This window comes from Osmia bicornis, chromosome 2 (genome assembly GCF_907164935.1).
Source record: "Osmia bicornis bicornis chromosome 2, iOsmBic2.1, whole genome shotgun sequence".
Taxonomy (NCBI): Eukaryota; Metazoa; Arthropoda; class Insecta; order Hymenoptera; family Megachilidae; genus Osmia; species Osmia bicornis.
In genome coordinates, this window is record NC_060217.1 from 12,180,921 (window position 1) to 12,205,958 (window position 25,038).

Sequence of the window (25,038 nt, forward strand, 5' to 3'; positions counted from 1 at the left end):
ATCGATACGGTCGAGGCAACCTCCTACGCGCAGGCTAGTTTGCGCGTCCCTCGATAGATCGCGCCATGGAATCCCATGTTTTTCAATCAATTTTCTCACAATTCGACGAGACAGAAGCAACGATAATAAAACAGAGTATTTAGTGCCAAGGAGAAAGTATTTGTGTATTTTAACCGATCTATACCGTTATGTTTTTCGAATAAGTTACAAATAGTCGCGAGAGGTACGGTGATTGTAGAGAAAGTCGACCGAAACACCGCTCGGATAACCTCAAAGTTTTTCTCGTTTTGTTATCGATTCAGAGCCGCTTGTTTTGAAAGCAGATCGAGGGCTGTATCGAAGCTGGAGTTTTGATTAAAAAGAAAAGAATCACGTTGCCGAATTGAAGCGAAAACAACTGAAAAGTGAAAACTCGAATGATGAGTTCGCAACAAAGCCCGGCCGCGTTACAGTCCACGGTCGATCGCGAGAAAGTTTATACATGGATAATCGAACTGTCTAATCCCGAAACTAGAGAGAACGCATTGTTAGAACTGAGCAAAAAACGAGAAGTTGTGCCAGATTTGGCGCCGATGCTATGGCACTCGTTTGGAACAACCGCGTCGTTGCTCCAGGAGATAATAAACATTTATCCGGCTATCAATCCGGCTACTTTAACCGCTTATCAGAGCAACCGTGTATGCAACGCGTTGGCGTTATTACAATGCGTTGCCAGTCATCCAGAAACCAGATCGGCGTTTCTACAGGTAACAAAACGAATAAACAATAACCGCATATTAGGTTAGGATAATAGGTGGCGGTCCGATTCGCATGATCCGTTCCGTTTCGTTCGTTTCAGGCCCACGTTCCGCTGTTCCTCTATCCGTTTCTACACACGGTCAGCAAAACGCGGCCGTTTGAATATCTCCGATTAACCAGTTTGGGAGTGATCGGCGCGTTGGTAAAAACCGATGAACAAGAAGTGATCACCTTTTTACTCACCACCGAGATTATACCGCTCTGTTTGCGCATCATGGAGAGCGGTTCGGAGCTCAGCAAAACTGTAGCTACTTTTATCTTGCAAAAGATTCTGTTGGACGACAGCGGACTCTCGTACATATGTCAGACCTACGATCGGTTCAGTCACGTTGCGATGATTTTGGGAAAAATGGTGTTGTCCCTGGCCAAGGATCCCTCGGCGAGGTTACTTAAGCACGTGGTCAGGTGCTATCTGAGACTGTCGGACAATCCTAGGTCAGTTTAAAAGGGTGATTAATTGATTTTTCTTTCTTTTGTGTATAACCATTTCGTTTTCTAGAGCTCTGCTGGCTCTCAGACAGTGTCTGCCCGATCAACTGCGAGACAACACCTTCGCGACGTGCCTGCAGGAGGACGCGTCGACGAAGCACTGGTTGAATCAGTTGTTGAAGAACCTAGAAACCGGCCCCCAGCCAGGTCCTCAGGCGCAACCGGGCCAACAGGACCCGAGAACCATCGGCATGTCGCCTCTCGCCTCTTAAATCACGATACTGGCCGGATCGGACCAGAATAATGCATCACGCGCCAGGCAGGAGGTCTGGAACTGAACTGAAAGCGAAATCTCGCAGAGATCTATGGATCTCGGAAGCGTTGGAAGGTTGGAGCCTTTGGGAAACGGCAGGTTCGCGTCCCCCTCGATACGCTAAAGCGTTTCTGTACATTTCTTACTGTTCCTTTTGTGTAAAGGTTGCGAATTGAAAATACAAATATACCTATGTATATATATATATGTATCTATGCCCGTGTATGTCTCTGTACGTATACATATATAAGTATTTTATTACAGTTTGCTCGTCGTTGTTCCTTCCCTGATCCTCTTTATTACCGATCAAACTACCAACGAGAATCGATCAAACGTGGGCTACTATAGAAACTTAAGCGTTGTTCGCGTTCACGTTCTCCATCTCCGTGTTCTCCTGCAAATAAACACGATTGCTAGCGGTAAGAAAACCTGATCGAAATTATCGATCGCACCGTGTATACCTGTTGTTTCGTACGTAGACTCGCGTCGCTTAAGAATCTCCGTATCACAGGCGCGTAGAGTTTCTCGTCTCCATGTTTGCGCTTGTTCGCCCCGCTGATCCAGGAGACGAACAGACCGACGAGAATCGCGGTGAGAAAACCGACCCAGGTGTACCAGAGATAGGACATTCGATAGAGGAAGAACGGCTGTTCCCTGGAAGGTAAAACGAAACCCCGAGATTAATTTCGTCAAAGCTACAGAGAGATTTCTGAAGCGTAAATCTCACTTGATCGCGGTTTCGACGACGAGGGTAAGGTTGGCGGTGTGTTGCTTCAGCGAGTCCGGACATCCGTCGACCGATACCGGTTTCACCGGAAAGCTGATCTTCCCGGTTGAGATGGCCGCTTGGGTGCCAAGGGAGATCCAGGCGACGAGATTCAAGCTTACCAGACCTCCGACCAGTGCTCCCTGTTTCGAGCGAAGAGAGGAGCATCGAGGGAGACGTTTAAAGACGAAATGTACAAACTTACCGTGGAATTAGCGAAAGGGAAGAGCATGCCGAGGGTGAAGATCCCGAGCAGAGGACCCGCCGTGATGCCGGACAGACTTTTGCCAGCCTGCGAAACCAGACTATGCGTAAACGAAACGCGGAACTCGCGTAACAGATATGCACCGATACTTGCCTGGATAAGTCCGCCGAGTTTCTCGACGAGGAAAACGAGGGTGACGCAGATGCATCCGGTCAAGACCACGGTCGCCTTCATCGTTCGGCTGGCCGCCACTTCGGAGAGGGGAACGCGAAGCCACGGTTTTATCATGTCCTCGTAAATCACGCCCGCCATGGAGTTCAAACCGGTGGACATGGTGCTGTGGAGAAAAATCGATTTCTTCGCATAGACAATAGAAAGGAAAGAGGAAAACAACGAAACCGATTTACCTGAGCGCGGCGCTGAACACACCGGCGACGAAGAGGCCGGGGAGGCCTGGGATCGACGCGGCCATCTCCATCACGAAGAACGGGAGCAGTTGGTCCGGTTTTCTTATTTGCTGAAGATTACACGGGAAGGTGAAGTAATAAAACGCGTGGAGATCGGCGGAATCGTTACCTTGGTCGTGATGGGATCGCAGTCGTAGAAGTTTGCGAAGATCACGATACCGGTGTAACAACTTAGCGAGACGATGCTTATTATACCGACTGCCATAATCGCGATCGTTCTGAAAGGAAAAACAAAAGAAAATTCGTAACGTTTGGATAATTTCCTGAGGAAAGGAGAAAATGAAGTACAGAATCGCGTACACGTTGGCTTTCTTCAGGTTCGGCATCGCCAGGCATCGTTGCACCATCGCTTGATTCACCGAACAGCTGGCCAGCCAGTTCAAGTAGTTGCCGATCACCACGGTCCAGAAGGTGTGCCTCACCGTCGGATCCGGGTCCATGCTGTCGATCGGTAATACGTAGCGAGGATTGAGTCGATTCGATTCGATTCGATTCGGGTTGAGTAAGAGAGCTCGTTTTCGTTAAATCTCTTACTCGAAGAATTCGATTCGCTCGGTGTCGCGGTTTCTCTTCCACACATCCTCGAAACCGCCGGCTCTGTTGGTGCCGAGTACCGCCACAACGATCACACCTCCGAACATCACGATCGTCTGAATCGCGTCGGTCCACACGACCGCCTTCAATCCACCCTGAAAATAAACGCGCGTCTTCGATCTCCTTCGCGATTCGTAAACGTTTCTCTCACCAGGGTGGTGTAAAATATGCAGACGGCGCAAACCAACAGGGCGATCGCGTGAAGATTTATCCCGGTCACTTGATTGAACGCCAGCGCGGGTACGTATATCACCAGGGGTATGTACAGCAGCTGTAAGCGATCGTCTTTCATTCCGTTGATTTATCCTTTAACAGAGACCCCTCCGTCACTTACCATTTTGATGAGGAATATCGCGCAACCCATCAGTCGAACGGCGTCGTTGAATCTTAGCTTCAAATACTGAAATCGCGGTTTCGCGCGAAGTTCAAACAGAGTACTATATAGTAATAAAGAGTCAGACGGAAGTGGTACGTACCTCGTAAGAGGAAGTGATACCGAGACCGTAAAACACCGGTAGATAAACGTAGGCCATCGTTAGGGATACGAAGCAATCGCCGATCACCACGCACCATAATTGCGTCCCATAGACGTACATCTCCGCAGGCAACCCTAGGATCGCTATTCCCGATATGTAACTGAAAATCGAAAAAATTTAACAAGTCAAACGGACAAAGAATCGTATCGACGATTTACCTGGCTATCAGCGACATGCTTATAGGGAATATGGACATGTTTTGTCCTCCTACGAGATACTCCCGCACCGCGTCGGTGTTTTTCCGCGCCTTGTACGCTTGGTAAACGCCGACGATCGCTGAGATGGCCAGCATACCGGCGAACACGGCGCAGTCGATCAGATCGAACGATTTCTGCGGCGAATGATTCTTCTGCCCGTCCATCGCGTCGATCGGTCGAATGGATGAGGAAGTCGGCGGAGTCGGCTGGCTCGAAAAACGTTTCGTTTCAGAGTGACGGAACCGAATACGAGCGGGACGTTAAACGAACCGACTCGGAGAGACGATTGAATAATTGGAGATTCCCTCGTTATCGTTCCCACTCAGCTTCCTCTCGGCGTTACCCTCTCCTCCGTAGTCGTCCTCGCGTTCGCGACCCTGCATCGTCGTCGATCGGTTTCGTCTTTGCCACGCGTAATCCGTGGTAACTGGTGACGCGTGTCTGGCGAAGGGCAGCCGGTCAGCCAAGTCGGATAGAGCGCATTTAACGAAATTGCTCTTTGCCTGCCCCTCCGTTGTTTACCCGTCCGATTCGTTTACCTTCTCTCGCGTGTCGCTTCTTTCCCGTCTCCGCCCCCGCCCTTAAACCCCATCGATTTCCGCTTTTCCCGATGCGCTCGAAATGCCGCGGAATCGGCCACTCCCTCGAGCCAGCTCGACCTCCTCCAGCCGAAACGAAGATTCCCTGTCTCGACGGGACATGATACGAACCTATCTCGCGAGCTTCCTCGCCTTCGGTTTGTCCGTCAGACGACCGAGCGTCGGAGACGGACGCGGCATCGCTTACGCGAATATCACCGGCGACTTCCTCTTGGGAGGTCTGTTTCCGATTCATCGGAGGGGGACCGGAGGCGAGAGCTGCGGCGAGATTCAAGTGAGTAGAATAAATCGTTTCATTTCACCTCGATCTTAACTTCTTCGTCTTCGTAGACGGAGGACGGTGTTCAACCGTTGGAAGCTATGCTCTACACGGTGAACAGGGTCAACGAGAACCCCAAGATTCTTCCCGGTATAAAACTAGGCGTCCTGGCTTTCGACACCTGCGACAATCCCAGTCACGCCTTGGAGCAAGCCTTCTACTTCGTCAAAGGTAAGGATAAACTGTATTTCTTCTGTTTGGTTCCTAGAGATATTCTCCTTTGCAGGCTTCATAGCGAGAAGCGAGGAGTTTGGGCGAAGAGGAGGAGAGTACCAGTGCGAGGATCGCAGCGCGCCCAAGTTCCTCGACGGTGGATTCGACCGAGTGATAGCGATACTCGGTGCTCAGTCGAGTTCGGTCACCATTCAGGTAAGAAATTAACAAACTATTCTCTATTTCCATCATTGATTCATTGGATTGGTAGATAGCCTCGGTGCTGGCGTTGTTTCCGGTCCCGCAGATCTCTTACATGGCTACATCGCCGTTCCTCAGTAGCAAGGAGAGGTTTCCGCACTTCTTCCGCACGGTTCCCAATGACGTGAACCAAGCACGCGCCATGTTGGAGATTCTTAGGTAAGTTTTTCCTCTAGAATTTTCCTACGCTACTACTTTCTAAGGTAAAATGCAAAGGGTACCCACCCGCGTATACTAAATAAATAATTGCAGCGAATTATTTTCTCTGTGAATCATCAGGCAATTCGAATGGTCATACGTGTCCGTCGTCTATTCGGACTCGGAGTACGGGGATCATGGATACGAGACGTTGGTCTCTTTGGCCGGCGAGTACTCTATATGCTTCAGCGCTCCGCAGCGCATCAGCCAGGACCGATTCACGATCGACGATTACGACAACGTGGTCCGGACGATCGCCGAGAAGACGGAAGTCCGAGGTGATTTCCTTTCCTTGAAAGCCTGCTTTCGAAAACGCGTTCCTTCTCCGAAGGAATTGTTTTCAGTGGTGGTGCTGTTCGCGGAGAAGTCGACGACGTTGCGCGTGTTGGAAGCGGCACGACGCGTAGGGGTCGGATCGCGATTCGTGTGGCTGGGCAGCGACTCCTGGCCGGACGGGCGTCGGGGCATGGAGAGCCAGGAGATTGCGGTACTCGAAGGGGCGCTCGCGGTTCAGCCACTCTACACTCCACTCGCAGGTTTCGACGAGTACTTCACCGGTCTTAAGCTCGATCACGAGCGGATCGATCCTTGGTTCAGGGAATTTTGGAAAAAGTATCACGACTGCGAAGATGATACTCCGCCGACGAGGAAACGGGTGAGTCGAATCGCTGACTGGAATCAAAAGCGGATTACCGTGAATGTGAAAATACAGGCACGCGTTCGTTGCGAGGATCCGCGACTGAAGATCGGCCGAAGCACCGGATACAAGCAGCGACGATTTCTGCACTTCGTTCGAGACGCGGTGTACGCGGCGGCTTATGCTCTCCGCGACATGCACAAAGATGCCTGCGGAGAGGGTTTCCTCGGGGTCTGCGAGGAGATGTTACCGATAAACGAGCGACTCTTCTCTCGTTACCTGGCGCAGGTTTCTTTCAAAGGTACGCAAACGCTCGTCGGATCGACGGAAGTTCCAAAGGGGAATTTATTGACTTCAGACGAAGCGGGAAACGGATTCGGTTTCGTGGACGAGGTGGACGGTCCTCCGAGGTACTCTATCCTGAATTATCAGCGCAAGGGGAACGGCTCGTATCATTGGGTGGTGGTCGGCAATTACACGCGTAAGCGATATCCCTCTTTGATCAACTTCCGTCACGCGACGTCTGTATAAATAACGCAAGGACGTTTAGAAAACGAGGAAGGACAATCGGTGCTGCGATTGGACCGCGAGAACCTCCGCTTCCGGGGCGACAGTCACGCCGCTTTTCCCTCCTCCTCGTGTTCTCGTCCTTGCGGCTCGAATCGCATCATGGTCAGGGTGAAGGAGGATCCTTGCTGCTGGAGGTGTCAGAGCTGCGGTCTCTACCGGTACAAGGTAGACGAACAGAGATGCGAGGAGTGCGAATGGGGGAGTCGACCGACCGTTAATGGGACCAGCTGCGAACCGATTCCCGAACAGTTCGTCGATTATTCGAACCCCTGGGCCATCGTCGCGACGGCGGTGGCCGTCTCGGGTAATTAATTCTTTTCGCAAATCTTCCTGTATAGCTAGGAGGGGGCGGTTTAACGCACCAGGTGTTTACAGGTATCGCGTTGACCTCGTTCGTCTGTTCGGTGTTCTGGAAATACAGAGATACACCTATGATCAAGGCATCCGGTCGAGAGTTGTCTTTTCTATTATTACTCGGTACCTTTGGCTGCTTCTCGATGACTTTTGCTGTCGTCGCGAAACCAAGCGTTCATAGCTGCGCAGTCGTCCGCTTCGGGATCGGTTTTTGCTACACGATCTGCTACGCTGCCCTCGCCACCAAGATCAACAGGATCCACAGGATATTCAACGACCCTGCGCGTAGTCCTCGCAAACGACGGTAAACCTTATCATCGAGGAAACGAGCAACTTAAAAACGAAAGAAAGAATTCATTATTACAGGTACACTAGTCCGAGATCGCAGCTGGCGATCGCCTCGATCCTCGGTCTGGTCGAGGTCGCATTCGACGCGAGTTGGCTGCTGAAGGAACCCCCGGCAGTAACGCACTCGTACCCGAGTAGAGAGGCAAACGTCCGGGTTTGTAAGGGTTCCGAAGACGGTTCGTACGTGATCGGTTTGCTGTATCCCTTCGTTCTTACCGGTAAGTTACATCATTCTCTTCGATCGACGTTGATTTATCGAAGGATTTTTCTTTTCAGTCGCGTCTACCATCTACGCGATCAAGACGAGAAAGTGTCCCGAGGGATTCAACGAGACCCGTCGCATAGCATTCGCCAACTACGCGACGATAATTCTATGGCTGGCATTCGTGCCTCTGTATCTCGCCTCCACCAGCAACGTCGTAAAAGTGATCACCCTGGCGCTCTCTCTGTCTCTGAACGGTATGGTGCAGCTGCTATGTCTGTTCCTGCCGAAAATTTACGTGGTGCTGATCAGACCCGAGAAGAACACCAGGGAGCTGGTGATGGCTAGACACGCCGGTTCTTCGCATCCGACCGCACCGGCTACGCCGATAGCACCCATCGCTCCTCTGCGCCCGGTCACCCCGGAAGCCGCCTCCCCTTCCCCTTCGCTCGTCCCTCGAGAACCCGTCTAACGTTTTTAAAAGAATCGGATTTCGGATATTCCAGTGCACGTTCTTGCGTTTATTCGTACAAACTACAATAGCAACAACAACGAAAATCGTCTTAAAATTAAAAATACCTACTGTAGAGGTTAACGAACGATCAGGGTACAAATTGATTCTCTCCTCCCGCGCGGAACGACCGGCGATCCGTCTCGACTTCGTTCCCTCGAGAACCCACGAGCAGGCAAAGAGTTTGCCTTGGAAGACGTCGGTTCGAGGCGAGATCGCTGCTCGTTGCGGGCTCGAATTTACTTACGACATTACACTAAGGTCAACGGAGTTTGCGCGAGTCGACGACCAAAGGGGTTGAAAAGAGAATGAAAATGGAACGCGCGCTGTTTTCCAAAGGCATAGACGATTGAGCATTCGAGTTGAGCGAAACGCGCGCGTTCTTCGGACGATTATCGATCGCCGGGCTGGTCGTGATCGTCGCACCGCGTTCACCGTCGCTGACCTATGCGAACCGTGACACGGCTTCGCTCGAAAGGCCTTTCGTGGACGGAATGGCTGATAAGGATCTCTGTTAAGGAACGCGTGATTCCTCGCGTCGCTTTTTAAGTACTTAAAATTACTTTGTATATGTACAATACTGGTTTCGCGAGACCGAGTTGATCCATTAGAAGGAACTCTCGCGTTTCGCTCGAAGCTGAGCGGTTTCCGGGCTAGGTGTCATGGCTGGATTATCGTAAGCGTAATCCAGCGTGGTGTCCTCGCTCGGATGCCTCCCCGATAAGGAGGTGGTGGTGGTATTCGGGGTCGTGTGACACAGTCCGCTTCCGCTTCCGCTTCTGCTACCGCTCCCGCTCGCGGTTCCACTCTCGTTTCCGGTTCCGCGTTCGGGCTCTCGAGAAGGAGCCACGCTCGCGCTTATCGTCGGCATCGTCAGTTTCAATCCGTTGTGCTTCACCGTGCCTGATTCCGCATCCTCTTGCACCTTATTGTTATTATTGTTGTGACTGCGCCGATTGATACCGTTGTTCGCCCTCTGAAAAAAAAAGGGTTGATAATTTCGATCTCGATGAAAGACTCGTCTCTCTCCTCACCTTCGTACACTTTCCGGTGAATATTCGAGCCAAGGCGGCTCGCATCTTCACCCATCTCGGGAACATCTTCGCGAGCAGGTACATGGAGGAGAGTAGCGAGAAAACCGCCGCCGTGGTCGACACCGCCACTAGAATCCATAATCTCCCGACTTCCCCTGCGAATTATAAACGACCTATAAGTAACTTATAGTACTCCCTCGAGTGAAAAAACCTTACCTCGCAGATCGTCGTACTGTTTGAGAAGGACGTATCGTTGGTCGTGCAGGTACTCTGAAAAGAAACGGTATGGATTTATTGGATCGTTACGGAACAGGTTGAGATTCGACCGCGTCCGTTTGGAAAAGGGACACCGAGAAAATTTTCCTCGAGTATAGGGCAGGTGGTCGGAGAAGGGCGTCGGGGGGGAGAGAAGAAGAAAAGGTGAAGGAAGGAAGTAAAAGAAGGCAGTCAGGCAACTGTAGGGATGAGTCATCGAGGTTGGTTGCGTGTGGGAAGGCGGAGGGAACGGGTGGAGGAGGGGGAGGTGGTCAGGTGTAAAGTCAACGGACTCGAAGCTACCTTGTCTCGTACTCAGGTGTACGGGCCTCGGGAAACGCTTGGCCTACTACCTGGGCCAAGTTTCCCCCCTTTTCATCGATCCGAAACGCTCGATGCCGCCGGTTCTCGACCGTTGGACCGTAAAGGATACCGATGCTATCGGACGATAGCTGCTCCGGTCGCTTACCTTGACAATCGGTGTTGCATTCGACGGGCTCGTAGTTGCGACCGGTCACGTTGCAGATGTTGGAACAGGGTTTGCAATGTTTGTCGTGGTGGCTGCAGTACTCGACGGTGGTGCAACGTACGTCGCCGCACTCGACTCCTTCCGGATTCAAGGCGGCGCCCGCGGCTCCTATGGTCGTCAGTGCCAGCGCTAGCAATCCGATCGGTGCTTTCATCGTTTAACGGTGATCGAACGGGACCATGCTCCACTCGATTCTGAAAACCATTCGTCCAAGCTCTAACGAGTGTAACGGCATAGTTGAGACGATAAGTTCGGTAAGGAGGACGAGGAGAAGGCGACGTGACTCATCACAGGTATCGCGCTAGCGAGTACACGTAGTTGGTCGTTGAACAATCGTTTGCCAAGCCGGCCGATTCGACCTCGCCGCTTTTCTATCGCGAACGCCTTCGATCCGTTTCATCGAGGAAATTCCGACGCGTCAGACGGTAGCGATCGATTTTAGCCGACGACCTCTCGTCGATCTCCGAACGATTCGAAACTCGACACGACGCAGCAGCGTGTTCGACGCGATGTCACGAAGCAGAGGAGAGGAGGAGGAGGAATAACGAGGGGGCAAAAGAGATGGAAGGAGTTTGGAGAACGAGAGGGAGAAGCGTCGCGACTGGTACCGCGGCGAAATTCACGAACAAGCTGTGGTCCTGTCGATGGCGCGCGCCGGAAACGTAGAAATCCTACGTTCGTAAGCTCGAACGCGTCGGGCGAAGGGAGAAACAGTTTCGCAGCCGCGTGGGCGATCGACAGGAATGCGACCGGACAGGTTTTCGAGTCTGCTTCGACCGCGAGTCGAGAGCGTAGAATCGCTCCAACGTAAATCGAACGCGATCCATTGTTCTTTCATCACCGATGCTCGACTCCCGCGCCTGCGCCCCAGTCTTCTCCGATCTTCCGCTCGACTGCGTCCAATTCCTTCTCGATCGCCGAGGATCGGACGAAAACGATGCCACGCATGCCTGTCGACGCTTGGAATTCTCGATCGATCGCTTCTCAACAGGTAGCAGGTGGATCGTTTGTTTCGCGACTTTGGAAATCGTCGAGCGATCGCGTGTTTCGAGATCGAACCGAACTGTGCTCGCGGATCGTCGGCTTTGAAACTATCGAAAAATCACGTGAAAAGGAAAGTGGAAAGCAGCGAGGAACGGAACGGAACGGAACGGAATGAATAGAAAACGAGAAAGTCACCTTGGTCGGCTGGACGCGTCGATTGGTCGCGGTAAACTGAGGATCCACGATCCAGGAGGCAACTACTACCGCCGCCTTTTCCGCTAGCCTCCTGCTCGCACCTGAATTCCACCTCTCCGCCTACGTGCCCCTCCATCCCCTCTTCCGCGGTGCTCCTCCTCCCGTTCAGTTACCCGATGCCCGTTGGCTCGATCCTCGTTACCTCTTACCTGTTGCGATCCGCCGACACAGGTACCCTGTACTTCCCCTGAGATTCCGCTACCTTCTCGACACCGGAATCCGAAGGGAAGCCTACAGACGGCGCCTCTCTACTCGTTCCGTCGGTACGGAAGTGTCGATCGACGGTAAAGGGAAAGAAGTGCAGGTACAAACGGTTCGTAGTCGTTTGTATTTTCTTTGTGTTTATTGTTCTCAACGGACGCGGATCTCCGACGGAGCTCGCGTCCACTTTCCGTCTACGTTCGTACAAAATATATTTATTTTATCGCAATTTGTATCGACGATGATCGCGCGAACAGAGTAACGCACCGATCGCAGTCTCAATTGTGTTAATTCCTTGCTCGATGTTTATCGGTGCTGGTCGCGTCCGCTCTCCGTCGACGGCGACGCGTCGCGCGGCGCCGACGTAAAAAATCGATATTGATTAACCGCTGTCAAAGTCGATTTTTGAACCGCCGGTTTAACCACGACGAACGCGACGCTCGCGGAGCGAAGAGCGGACGAGTCGCGTGCGTTCCATCATGCGTGTTTGGTCGATCGACGACGAATCATTCTACGAAACGGTCTCCGTCTTGTGTAGCGTCGAACTAACGCGTGCAACGTCGCCGTTCTCCGGCAAAGTAGCTTTCTATTCGCCTCTGGCGCTGGCCTTCGAGCCGAGTCGAGCAGGAGCGGGGCAGGAGCGTTACAAGTTCCATTTGCTGTAGCTGCACAGGCACAAGCTCCAGCAACCCGATCGCGTCGTGCGAACGTTCGCAGCCTCCCCGGACCGTTCAACGGTCCCGTTCCCGTTCAGAACCGGGGACGCGTGCTCGAACGTGGAACCGACGCTAGCGGGTCGCCGGATATCCTATCCTCAGATGCTTCTGTGACCGGCGGTGCTGGCGAAACCGGTCGCGCCTGTTGCGGCGACGTTCGCGAAACGGTGACCGAGCTCGGGAGGCGACGGCGAGGCACCGCCGTCTTCCGGTCGCGGCACCGGGGCCGGCACGCCGTTCTGCACGTAATGGGTCAGTCTGGTGGGCAGGCAACCCGCGTTCAGCTGGTAAAACTCGATCAGTTGCAGCAAATCGTAGAACTTGGTTATACCCTTGTCCAGAGTGTACAGCCAGCAATTGCATCGTTCGTCGAACACCTATCAAACGAAAGGGTTCTTTACTCTATTCTCTGCACTCTTATTACTGGCGCAGGTATGGTACTTACGGGTTGGATCTGCGCGTGGAACACCCTGTCGCTGTACTTGTACGTCAACACGTAAGCGCCTAAATTGCTTTTGCTCTCCCGGACGAGAAACACTCTGAAACGATAAAACGATGCTTCGACTGCTTTCGATTCGATTGTGAAAACACCCGAAGCTTACCCGTCCACGGAACCGTGGTCCCTAACGATCGCCGCAGCCATGTCCCTCTTCAATCCCCTGTGAAACCAGGGCTGCAACACGTGAATACCGTCGTCGAGTCCGTGAAGTCTAACCACCGCGCAACCCGGTGGAGTTCTAGAAAACGGCCTCCAGGTACGCCGCCAATTTACTCCTTCGCTCTCGGCGATGTTCTTCGCCTCCTTTGGATCCTCCACGATCCTGCCGACGCTTCCGGTGAAATCCATCGCCACTCGGGAACGCGCCGATTCCTGTCAACGATCAAACCATCATTCTTCGGAACAATTTTTTTTTTTTTAATTTTCGAAAAGGATCGCCACGATTCTATTTCGAGCGTAGTTCGAGCGTGGATCGGAGGAGGGTTGACAACCCCTGACGCCTGTTGCTAGGCGAGCATCGAGCGGCGCAGGCAATCGGCGCTGCGCGTTACCTACCTCGCGTACGTTTCGTCGTTCCGCGGTTGCCCGCCACCTTTCCCCCTTCGACGATTCGTCGCCGCGCTCTAGTGACGCGATCAGCTGCTTACGTAACGATCCCCGCTACCATTCGTCGTTTCCAAAACCGTCAACGCGTAGCTGCTAATCGATCAACTGATTCCGCAAAAAGCGTCTGTAACGCCTTTCGTCGACCGTCGCCAACGACGAGAGAGCTTACCTCGTCTTCCATTGCTGGTTGAAAACGCGTCGTCGCTGTCGAAGGGTGAAGAAGAACGGAGAGAAACTGCGAGACCGGAAACGAGATCGGGACCGGGGAACGACGACGGGCCGACTCGATCGCGAGACGACGGTGGTTCAATGTCAAGGTTGCGAGTACGCAGGCGCACGGAATCGACCGTGCGTGGTAGACGGTGCGCGAGGAGAGGTCGCGCCGCTAGCGGATAGAGTTCCAGAGAGACTGGTCGAAGGGTGGATGGTTGGTCAGCCAGGCGAACGGATAGAGAGAAGCGAAGGAGAGGGATGTTCTGCGCGAACACGGCAGCGGTGGTAGAGGAAGCGTGAAAATGGGGGGAAAAAGAAACGGAGTGGAGGAGCGCTTCCGGTGGTCCACGGTATACATATACCGACGGGACGGAAAACGCATGGACGTTGGAAGCGGTGGAAGAGAAGCGGAGCGGCGCGGTTCGCTCTCTCGTCTAGCCCCCGCGTGCATGATCGATAGTCGCCGCCGCGTAGCAACAGCCGACCGCCTCGGGGTTTTTGCTCGATTTTCGAAACTCTCTCGCCCGCTTTCTTCCTCTTCCTCCACCACCCCCGACCCACCCTTTTTTTTCCCTTCCGCTCAGCCCCCCTGTATCCCGCAACTTTTGCGGTCGCACCTTTTTTTCGTTTCTTTTCTTTTTCCATTTCTTTCTCGACGCGACGTATCGCGAAAGGATTCACCCGCGGGATCATCCAAGCAATTTCGAAGATACGACACTCACGTTGGACACATTGTAGTTGACGTACCGCTCCTTTGGATTCTCCCCGCCGCTTTGCTCGCACTGTTTGTTCTTGAAAGCTCTGTAGTTTTCCCTGAGTTGTTTGCCATACTGTAACAGGGAAAAATCACTGAGTGTCGCGGTAAGGATGCTGAGTTTTTCGGGTTACCTTGGCGAGTCTCATGGCCGTGAGCCAGCAAACGCGGGACTTTTCACTGTGGAAAGCGATGACCTTGAGGCCGGATTCTCCAGCCACCGTGTTTTCGGCTTCGGCGTTGCAGGATGGCCTCAGGCAAACGCCCCACTCGAAGGGCGCTTTGAACCGTTTCTTCGCGTTCGTAATCTTGTACACGACGTAATCCAACAAGTGAGCGAGGGGTATCAGTTGCTCGTTGTCCTGAAATCATTATCGTATCATTGCGTTTCTTCGTTTCGTTCGAAAGAAATACGGAGGAAAGGAAAAGCGTGATCGACGGTGAGGCACCACGAGGAGGAAGATGGAACCGGTTTACGAGTAATTCCAGAAGCGCGAGAGGCCGCGATTAGGCAAAGACCAGCGGTCGAAGGAGCCGGCGTTACGCCTCGATAATTCCCTGTTAAACTCGACCGGAGCTTCGCCCCCGGCGTTTATTCTACTTTGACGGTTCCGTGAAAAAATCGAGAGTAGGAGCGAACTAGCGAGATCTGGAGGATCGTGAATCGAGGAGCGTATGTGGGCCACGGAGCGGCGTACTACGATTACGGTGCAATAACGCGAGAACGCGTAACGGTAGGAGCTCGTGAAAGGAGAAGCAGCGATCGAGTGGGTGGATCGGTCGAAAAAAACATTTACTCGTCCTACCTTTCCTTCTCTTATCTCGGCCTCGCGTCGCGTCGTTTGGTAGACCGCGTAATCGACAAACTCGCTGAGCTTGCGAGACGCGAGAAGAAGCGCGCGTTACACGCTCATCGTTGAGCAAGGTCCTCGTCGAAGATAAAATAAAGCTTTAACGACGTCCGAGAAGTGGACTGGTTTTGACTGGCTCGCGTAGGCGGAGCGCCCTGTCGTTACGCAAACTTCGAGTTTCGATAGATTGAAAAAAATCCGGGGATTCCCCGACGACGATCGCCGTCGGGACGCTGAATTACACAGAATCGTACGAATAACGGATGGAGAACGGATGAAACGATCGATTTCGAAGAATTTCAGGAGAAGAGATCGAGAAGATTCGCGCCAAGCACCGTTCGAACGGTCAATCGATTTCGTAGATCCTCTTTCGCCAGTATTCCACCGAAACTTTCGGTCTACGCTTGAAACCTAATCGAAGCTTCTTCGTCCGTTTCGATGGATTCATAGTTGCACTATGAAAACACTTTTGCCGTGTTTAATCGTCGCTCGACCGATTAGCCGTTTAGTTGGGCGTACGGCGACGACCATTACGACGATGCGAAATTGCATCGATTTCCGCGAACCATCGGGTAATTGAAAAGAAAAAAAAAGAAAAGGAAGAAGCAGTAGCGGAAGACGAATAGAAGCGTCGATTGGAAAGCAGCAACGCGCGGACGATTCGGTGAAAATTCGTGTGGGAAAGTGAAAGAAACCGATTCGATTCGATTCGATTCGATTGGGAACGGTATGGTTCGGTCACGAGACGCTTCCACTTACCACGGTACGGCCGATCGACGATTCTCGCGTCTCGCAGAGGCTCGGTTTTCTTGCTCGATATCGTCCAGCCGAATCCGAAGCTTCGATTTCTCTGACCAACGGAAATCGAGACTTTCGATGACTCGACGTCGATGCACATGTACCACCGCCGTCTACGAGACACCAGCGTATCTTTCTTCCTTTCTTTCTTTCTTTCTTTTTTCCTCCGTCGTTTTCGTTTCTTTAGCGCGGCGAAAGAGAAGAATTGGTATAAGGCGAGAGAGAAACAGCGACGGGCAGCGCGAAGAGGAAGGGTTTGACAGGTAGGAAAGACGCGACAGGATGCGCAGAGAACGGAGCGAGTTACCGGCAACGAGCAGACTGCACGACGACGATGACGATGACGAAGATGACGAAGATGACGAAGATGACCAAGACGACGAGGGAGAATTTTTTCTTTTCTCGCGTAATCTGCCGTTCGGCAGAGTAGAGTCGCGTCGATTCCACGGGTAACTCGTTTTTACTGGTTCTCGCGATCGCGAATTAAACGAGGAGGACGATAGCGATCGAGGCGAAGGGGCAGGGGACGCGATAGTGACGCATCGCCTCCCCTCGCTGTCGGAACGACGACTGACGGAACGGCTGCTCGTTCGCCGGTAGCCTCGTGCACGGCGACGGACAAAGATCCGAGGATGCCCGAACGTGGTACGGAAACGACCGAATCGACCAGTCAGCTGGTTTCCCGGCGGCGGCAGCGGCGGCGGTGGCAGTGCTAGCAGACTGCATCGGTCGTGCGCCGCTGCGCCGCAGCCACCGACGCCGCCTCCTCTGTTCCTTCCTTTCGATCACGGCCGCTGACGAACTCTCCCGAATCAGCTGGCCGACTACCCCCTTCGCCTTCTCTTCCTTCCTTCCACTCTCCGCCTCTCACCTTTAGATTTTCGGCATTTCGGCAAATTGCATTCGACGATAATCAATTTCAATTTCTTTCCTCGTTTCCTTCGCCACTGGCGTCGATTTCGTACGAGCCGTATAAGCTCGAAGGAGGACTTCTCGAGAAGGCGATTACGCGACGGCTTTGCGAAGCCCCGCAAACGCGGAACCACGGAGACGAGGGCGAAGATGCCTAGTCGGTTGTAAACCGAGTTGGACGATTTTAGACCTGGTCGAAAATGAACCTAGCGGTACGAGGGCGAGAAGGTTCGTTCGCTAGGCGAACCATTGTCCTTTCTGAGAAACCGAGATTTCGACGGATTAACGAGGATACCTGCTCGAAAGGTAGAGGTAAAAGCCCTGGGCCGAGAGATTTAAGAACGGACACTGAAAAGGATTCGAGCGGATGGGTGTGGAAGAGAAAGAGGCGATGTTGCAACGGGCCAGCGATCGAGTGGGAGAGAAGAGAAACGCGCGTCCCGCTAGCGAGAAAAACGATGCTTCCCTAGCCGATCGATTCGCCGATTCGATCTTAAGCCTTTCCCTACCGCTCTGACCACCTTCTCATCTCGGCACGAAGCATCGAGCAGGGTTATTCGTTTTCAGTTGTCGACTAGCGTTGCTTCTTCCGCCGATGGATCGATATGCCCCAGTGAACCCCAACCGAGCCAACTTCGCTCCTCTCCGCCTTTTCCTCTAATCGTCCCCCAACTCTGCCCCTTCGATCGGAAACGAACTATCCACGGCCATCGGTCGACGACTCGCGAAATCGGCATCGCGTGCCGTTCCCTCCTCTCGATTACGAGATCGTCTCGAGCGCAGTGGTCGTAAACGAATTGGCTGAGAAAGAGGGACGATCGTGTATTTCGACCGATGACACCGAAAACGTCGGTTACGCGGTTGGAAAATCCACACCTTTCGGCCGCGTGCCAGAAAGCAGTAACGTGGATTCCATCTCGACTACCTTAACCCATTAAATCTATCCCAAGAATCGAAACTTTTCGTTTTCTCGCCAATTCTCTAACGGCGATCGATCGTCGCGTTAATTTTTCCAATTCGTTTCGTTTACTTACCGATAATCGTGAAACAGAAATCGAGGTACAATCTCTGGAAAGGAGGTTGAGCTTTTCAGGACGACGAGAACGGAGGGGAAAAGTGTATCGGGAAAGGTTGACGAGGGTGCGTCACGCGTGGCGAACGCTAACAATCGCGTGGATGCAACGGACGTCGTAATATCGTGTGCATTGCGAAAGCGCATTGTGTTTCTCCAACACCCTGAACGATGAAACGAACGGGTGTAGAAGCGGCGACCGGGTGTGTATGGTAGGGGATCGTTAGCGAGGAGGATAGGAAAATAGAATAGGAAGAGCAGGAACGGACGGAAGTAAGTTGGAAGGAAAGCGGTGCAATTTTCGGAATTCCGAGTTTCGCGTTCGCGTAACGTTTCGCCGAAAGAAAGGCCGCAGTTTTGTTCGTTTTCGGAGCGCATCCGGCCACCGAATATCCGGTTGTCGCCAAGCGCACCGTTCCGGAACCGTGAACGGTTTCGCGACCAGCGGTGATGCTTGATCGTACTCGCGTGACAAAGCGAAATGAAGAGAGAGAGAGAGAGAGAGAGAGAGAGAGAGAGAGAGAAAATAAAAGAAGGGGGTACAGCGTTTCGCGAGCAATGTACTTGACGCAGGTGTACAACATTCACGAGTCTGTTTCTATGCCGGCTGTCCCGCTTTTGATCGCGCGACGAACCAAAGTTCGCCAACTCGCGTCCATCGTCTATCCGTCTGTCCAATTGTCCGTCGTAAATTGGACAACGAAGAGACGGATAGACGAACCGAAACCGAAAGCGAAGTAATTTTTCGAGACATCGATCGAAACGAAAGGATGCGGCTGAATGGACGGGATGGAATATAAAGAAAAGCGAATCGACGTTGGACTAGGGCAAAGTGTAGGAGCGAGAAGAGTCGAGTCCGCGAGCCGCGAACCGCGAAACGCCAGGGGAACGGGGACGTGCTGGCAGAAAGGAGAAGAGCCGAGCGAGAAGGTGATGGCAGAGGAGGCGGCTGAAGGCAGGTCGACGACCCGGGTAGCGGCGTTCCTAGCAGAATAGCTATTTTGCCGGGGCGAATGTGTGTCACGCGCGGCACACTCGCTTTAACGCGGCAGGCTCGTTTCTCGTCGCGTCGATGCGCTCGCGCCAACTCGCGTTTCGCTCCACCTGATCGCTATCTGCCGCGGAAATTTACGAAACCGATGAAAATTCGCGATACCGCCTTGCTTTCCTTTACCTTCTTCTTTCCTCTTCTCGAGGTACGTTCAGATGAAACGATAGAATTCGCGCTTCGGTATACGAATCGAAAGGAAAGAAGCGGAAACGACGAGAAAATCGTACGGTGATCGCGGTGAAAGCGAGCGCAACGAGACTACGATACCATCGCGTTTCCTCGTTGCTCGAAAACGCCTCTTTTCGTGCAACGAATTGAATCACGAATCTTTCGATTCCCATTTGCGAAAAGTTTTCACCGTTCGTCAGAGTCGACGATGAGCGGCGGAGCGAAACGGAGAAAGCGAAGAAACATAGGGTAAAGAGCAACGTACGGTAGGGAACAGCTGGTCCGTGCTCGAGCAGCGAAAGAAGGATGCATTCGGTAAGGTGTAAGGCATCGGTCGGTAGGTTACTGTTGGGTCGCGTGCGACTCTACCGTGCTCGTCGTTGTCAGCTGTCCGTTCTCTCGTCCCAACGAATAACCGTTTACCCTGCTTGCCGGCCAACTTTCCACGACGATGCAATCGCGAAATTACGAGCTTTTAGCCTCGAATCGTTCGAGATCTCTGAATCGATCCGATTTCATCGGTCGCGTGCGTGTCGCGTGCCGCGTACTCTTTACAATACAAATAGCACCTCGTGCACGTTATTGTTCCCCTGAAAGGGGCATCGAGGGGGCAACCTATTTCCATCGATCAGGATGATTTGCGACTCACCGTGGGAAGCGTTCGTCTGTCCGATCTTCCATTGATCTTCCAAAATCGAAAAGCGAATAAAACAAACGGTTGCTCACCTTCTTAGCGAGGTAGAGCTTCCGATCGCGAAGGAGCATGTGCGTTCTTCTCCACACGTCCAAATGACCGATCCGTATCCACACCAGACTGAACACTTGTGGACACTCGCCGTTTTCCTGCTGTAGATAATTCTGCAACGTCAACGAAACGATACGTAGGCTCGTTACGATGAAACGAAGGAAACGCGCTACTTACACGCAAAGCGATTTCGGCGTCTGTCACCGTTCCGTCATGGTCCGTGAAGGCGGCAGGAAACGCGACCATGTCGGTGGGAAAGAATTGCTGTAACAAACAAGCGTCTCGTTTACGGAGCTGTTGCAAATTTGAAAAACGGCGCGTCGCGTTCGATCGATGACGAACGTAGGAAGATCCCTCTCGTAGAAACTCCGTCGATAAAGCGGCTCACCGTCGATGAAAACGGTGTCGCATACCGAGCGAGACTGACGGGTAGAATCGCGATCGATCAACCGTGAAAGTTTCGTAACGAGTTCGTAGCGATTTGCCCAACTTTACTCGAACGTTTCGTCTTTATCGCTTCCGTGTTGATTAATTAATTAGTCGTCGGTTATCTATGCTTAGTTAGATTGACGCAAAAAGCGAGAAAATATAGATACGGCCGCGTTGTGGCGTAAAAGCCGCGGCTCTTTCGCAGCCGAGGCAAACTTGTTCCTTTAAACTCACCTTAGGATCAAAGAAAAATTCGTACTTGAGGTAATCTAAACGAAAAAAGAATTTCCTCTCGTGCTGGGAGGCGAACATTTTCATCTCTCTGTGAACCGCCGAGATGTCCTCGTGATCCTCCAGCGTGCGCTCTGCGAAATCAATACGCGTTTATCGATCTCCGAAGCGTCCAGCGGACGGATCGAACAATAGCGATGCTAATACCCACCGATTCCAAGTTCCGGCCACGTTTCCACGATCGACCAATCGATGCCAGACACGCTTCTTTTAACCTTCAGCAGCTGACACAGATCCACCGTGCGTAGATTCCTTTCGACGAGCAGCGTGTTCCAGGTGAGGTCGTCGTTGTAAAAACGCAGCTCCTCCACCTGTGCAACACCGCAAGCGTTTCGCTCTCTTTCTTTCGATAACGCGATCTTAACGAAATCATTACCTCCTCGACCAAATCGTCGCCGATGTCCACGTATCGATTACGCTTCGATTCCTCCATCGTGCGATCGAACTCGAAGAAGTTGGATTTACCGCCGAGGCGGTGATAATTTCCCACGCGTGTCACGGATCGGTCCAGGAACACGCTGCTACCGTCCAGGCAGGAGCACATTGTCGGTAGCCAATCTGCGAAGAAAACATACGAAAGTGAGCAAAGTTGAACATAGAAATCGCGAGGTTGATTAGTCGAATAGAATGTTTTTCTCCCCGGGCAATCGGTCTCGAGCGATTCGAGCATCCTCGATGGAAAAATAAGCGCGTAACGCTGGAGATACGCGTGATCTTTCTCTTTGCTGACGGTATTAGGAAAACAGTTGGAGCCGAATTACGATTGACAGTAGCCGATGCGGTGGTATTAGAGAAACGATTACGAGGTAACGCCGCGGCGCAACCCCGACCGCAACCTTGGCCTTCTCGTACCAGCCGCTTCGCACAGTTCGCGCTAACGCGTCGCGGCCGACAACGTTTTACCAATTTTCAGCTTCGTTTCATCGACTTCCTTTCCTTCCGAATTCGTCGCCAAGTTCGTCTTCTTTCACAGTTGTTATCTAGCAACGCGAGTTTTACGGAAAGCGTAAACACGAAACGCGTAAATGACGCGTTATTTTGTTCGAACTAATATTTATTGGAAACTCGATCGAAGAGAAGATGAAGTTCGCGGCGAAACTTGGATAATTCGTCCTTGTACTTTGAACTGTATCGATCGAACGAATCTTACGTAACTCGATACGTTTCGCAGATTCGTTTCGATCTGACGAAACGAGCGTAATTAATTAGTCAATGAAACGCGCTACGTTTCCCCGAATTTTCATTCCTCGATAGCGCGAGCGTAAACCGTCACGGGTTACTTAACAGCCGCGATGTTCAAAGAGCAACCTCGTCACCATCTCGTTTCGTGTCCAATAGTTTCTAATCGACGCGACGGCTAAAACTTATTCACCGGGAATTTCGCTGGAAAAATTGTCATTTCCTCGGATACGAACGCAATCTTTCCTTCTCAATGTTACGCGCCATTATTTCATTTTTCCGTCGATTCTCCGATTTTCCCGCCTTTCAAATTGGACGCGCTTCTTCATCGCTTATTCACTTTTCTTTTATCTCGTACGACCACGAAACAATGTGCAATAATTTGAACATCACCTGCTGAATAGCAAATTATATCCTTCCTGTCTGTTGTTCCGAAAATAACGTGCCGAATTGAACGTAGTTTTTTTCACACGCAGTAAGAAGATTCGTCGATGGACCAAAAGAGGGCAGACAACAGACGAAGAGAATACTTAGACAATAAGAGGAAATAACGCGTTCCCTCCACTTTGTTCACCGGTCGTAAGTTACGTTACGTTCCGTGAAACACGATTTCATCCCCGGGAAATTCGAGCAGGAGCGCGTGAATTATTCCGCGCGATTTTCAAACATGGCGATGGAGGCACGATTCGACCGGTACGCGTGCGTAAAATCGAAAAATCGGTTGTCCCGGAGGACTGGAGCAGTTTGCGCGCGAAAGTAAACTCGTAACACTTGCTTGCGCGGCCCCTTCCTCCAAAGAAAAGGAAGGGGGTAAACCTTGGGGGATGAATTTCGAACTTACCGCGGACACTGGAGCATCGTCGACGAAACCGAGAGAACCAGCTGGTTCTGCGATGTTCTCTGTGGCAGGCGTTGTCGCTGTAGCTCGCGAGTTCGGCGCAGCTTTTTAAAAACGCCTCGCTGTAAATCCTGTGCCGCTCGTGCGTAATTTCTTCGGGATCGCGACTTTGCTGGATCCTCGAAACTGTCGTCGTCGCGTTCAGCGTTTCCGTTTCCGTCTCTGTTTCCGTGGTGGTCGAGGTGGAGGTTGCGGTCGGGATGGACATGGCTGTCGTTGCGTCGTCCGGATCGTTCTGTTCGTTCCTTTTCGCTTCGAGCGCATCGGCGACCGTGTCTTCCAGGCAAAGAGGATCTTTGTTTGAGAAACGATCGAAGATATCGTGGACGGTGTCCTGTTTCGCCGGGTGGAACACTGTCCCGTTCAGCAGCACTACGTTTCCTATCATGTCGAGCGTTCTGAAACACGCGGCAGTATCGTTACGGCGTAGATCGACGCGACGAGAGAAACACGGCTTCGGCTTCGCGTTTCGTTTCCGTTTGGTGGACGGCGGGCTCCGCCAGCGGGAACGCGGCATCCTTTCGAGCGGCGATCGGTCGGATCGGCTAAGTATCGCGAGAAAACAAGCGACTCGGCCGGTGGGCGCGTCCGGTGGTAGCGTAAAAATAGCGAAACGAAGCGATAAAATGGAAGAACGGGATAACGCGGTGAGTAGAGATTAAAAGTGGCGCGCGCGGCTTACGGTCCATTTAATCGCGAGGGGTTCCGGTCTGTCGGTCGCGACGAGTCCGAGATACGCGAGAAAACTAGCGACAGAACGGGCCGCGGTCGAATCGAACGAGCGAAGATAAAGCGATCGGCGTCATCGTTTATTTTACGTCACGATGTTCGAAAGAAAGAACGATTCGTTGTATCGCGTGGCAAGGTTGTTGCACGATCGTTGCGCAACGTTTCTCGGACGCGGTCGAACCGCTTGCTTTTCTTCTTTCTTCCCTCGTCGACGCTCGACAGCTTCTACTCTCGAGAAGTCTCTTTCAGAGATTTTTCATCGTTCGCCCGCCCGCGGCCGGGCTTTTTTTTTTGCACGGTCACGGGGAGAGCCGGCAAGGCTAACGAAGATTAACTCGACTCTAAATTGACGGCGCGTGTCTAAATTGGTCCGTCGATAGTACGCGGAGACGTGTCGGCGAGCACGTCACCGCCGATGCATTTTTCGCGGCCCTGCCCTCGCGTTCGCGTTCGCGCGATGCCGATCCTCGAATCTCACTGTATCTACTTTTCCAGAGAACGCGCTTCGACGTTCCACCGATCGCGTCCAATTGCTTTTCCTGTTCCATCGTCGATCGATCTTTCGTTGGAAAAGAATCGACCGTCGTAGGCGGCAAAAGTCAATCGTGTTCAATTGAAGGCGACACGGTAGGAGGCTGAGATGTTTACGAATAACTGACCTGCAAACGACGACATCCAAAGTGGAGGATGACGACGATTTCGTCGTAGCTCGAAGGCAACCCTATTCCAGTGTCCTTGCCTTTCCTCGATCATTCGTGCGTCGCGGTTTCCCGGTCGTCTTCGATCACCTGAAATCATTCGATCGGTCAGTTTATCGGAGAACAGCTTCGTTTCGTATCTTCGTTCTCGTTGGTTCGGCCCGAAGACAGGGCGTTTGCGCAAGATTCGAAGCGTTCGCGTTGAATTTCCGCGCCTCTCGCTCGAGGCTGGTTTCATTGGCCGTGGAGGGAAACGCGTTCGCGGCTCGAACCACGGCTCGTCGCGACTTACGTCACTCGAAGATACTCGAATCGGGCCGCGCTTCGACGAACTCGCCTTTTTTCTTTATCGTTATCGTCGTTTCCCACGGTTTATCGCGCGAATCGTCCTGCTTGTCCGCGGCGTAGCCGTAAACCGCGGTCTAATTGCCAACCTTCTTTCCGTCTCCTCGATCGCTGACGGGGATCGTCGCTTCGTTTCAGCTGCTTCTCCTCGTGAAAATCCGTCTGCACGCGGATCGCGGCCTCGACGACCTTTCTCGTACGACTAATAGCACGGATGACTATGATCCGGTAACCGACAAGGTCGGTCGCGAGCTGAACGGAGCGAACTCGCGTCGCGCACTAACCGACCGCCACGCGAGACGCGTCGCGCACGCGGAATCGCGCGATCCGCCGTCGCCGCCACCGCCGCCGCAGCCAGACTTTTGGACG

General features: G+C 52.5%; 5 protein-coding genes across 7 annotated transcripts; 2 read left to right on the forward strand and 3 right to left on the reverse strand.

Moving 5' to 3' along the window:
• The first annotated feature begins 18 nt into the window (after positions 1-18).
• On the forward strand, positions 19-1,751 carry LOC114879839 (CCR4-NOT transcription complex subunit 9). Its single transcript, XM_029195168.2, has 3 exons — positions 19-746; positions 839-1,233; positions 1,298-1,751. The coding sequence occupies exons 1-3, from the start codon at positions 417-419 to the stop codon at positions 1,497-1,499; spliced, it is 927 nt and encodes a 308-aa protein (XP_029051001.1). The 5' UTR covers positions 19-416; the 3' UTR covers positions 1,500-1,751.
• A 91-nt stretch (positions 1,752-1,842) lies between these two features.
• Positions 1,843-4,565, reverse strand: LOC114879835 (sodium-coupled monocarboxylate transporter 2-like). The gene is made up of 13 exons (XM_029195161.2): positions 4,267-4,565; positions 4,049-4,208; positions 3,907-3,972; positions 3,724-3,843; positions 3,513-3,667; positions 3,279-3,419; positions 3,088-3,196; positions 2,919-3,028; positions 2,665-2,848; positions 2,512-2,598; positions 2,268-2,449; positions 2,002-2,194; positions 1,843-1,934 (listed from the first exon to the last, which is right to left on the reverse strand). Exons 1-13 carry the CDS (start codon positions 4,467-4,469, stop codon positions 1,893-1,895), a joined length of 1,752 nt encoding a protein of 583 aa, XP_029050994.2. The 5' UTR covers positions 4,470-4,565; the 3' UTR covers positions 1,843-1,892.
• Positions 4,566-4,597: 32 nt separating this feature from the next.
• On the forward strand, positions 4,598-8,420 carry LOC114879832 (metabotropic glutamate receptor 6-like). The gene is made up of 12 exons (XM_029195153.2): positions 4,598-5,178; positions 5,235-5,394; positions 5,450-5,592; positions 5,648-5,796; positions 5,917-6,113; positions 6,180-6,490; positions 6,548-6,773; positions 6,831-6,953; positions 7,023-7,346; positions 7,418-7,700; positions 7,763-7,962; positions 8,021-8,420. The coding sequence occupies exons 1-12, from the start codon at positions 4,927-4,929 to the stop codon at positions 8,416-8,418; spliced, it is 2,766 nt and encodes a 921-aa protein (XP_029050986.2). The 5' UTR covers positions 4,598-4,926; the 3' UTR covers positions 8,419-8,420.
• Positions 8,421-8,446: 26 nt separating this feature from the next.
• Positions 8,447-11,731, reverse strand: LOC114879841. Its single transcript, XM_029195172.2, has 5 exons — positions 11,455-11,731; positions 10,216-10,469; positions 9,708-9,761; positions 9,492-9,646; positions 8,447-9,433 (listed from the first exon to the last, which is right to left on the reverse strand). Exons 2-5 carry the CDS (start codon positions 10,427-10,429, stop codon positions 9,065-9,067), a joined length of 792 nt encoding a protein of 263 aa, XP_029051005.1. The 5' UTR covers positions 10,430-10,469; positions 11,455-11,731; the 3' UTR covers positions 8,447-9,064.
• Positions 11,732-11,842: 111 nt separating this feature from the next.
• LOC114879833 (growth factor receptor-bound protein 14-like) lies at positions 11,843-24,941 on the reverse strand. Of its 3 annotated transcripts, XM_029195157.2 has the most exons (13): positions 24,759-24,941; positions 24,286-24,414; positions 22,841-23,295; positions 21,197-21,378; positions 20,972-21,131; positions 20,764-20,894; positions 20,278-20,364; positions 20,082-20,213; positions 14,638-14,865; positions 14,472-14,579; positions 13,034-13,302; positions 12,877-12,970; positions 11,843-12,808 (listed from the first exon to the last, which is right to left on the reverse strand). In XM_029195157.2, the coding sequence occupies exons 3-13, from the start codon at positions 23,283-23,285 to the stop codon at positions 12,530-12,532; spliced, it is 2,115 nt and encodes a 704-aa protein (XP_029050990.1). In that variant the 5' UTR covers positions 23,286-23,295; positions 24,286-24,414; positions 24,759-24,941; the 3' UTR covers positions 11,843-12,529. The 3 variants fall into 3 exon arrangements, with proteins under 3 accessions (XP_029050990.1, XP_029050989.1, XP_029050987.1); XM_029195156.2 differs by lacking the exons at positions 24,286-24,414; positions 24,759-24,941 and having other exon boundaries at positions 20,082-20,201; positions 22,841-23,774; XM_029195154.2 differs by lacking the exons at positions 24,286-24,414; positions 24,759-24,941 and having other exon boundaries at positions 22,841-23,769.
• Positions 24,942-25,038: the final 97 nt, after the last annotated feature.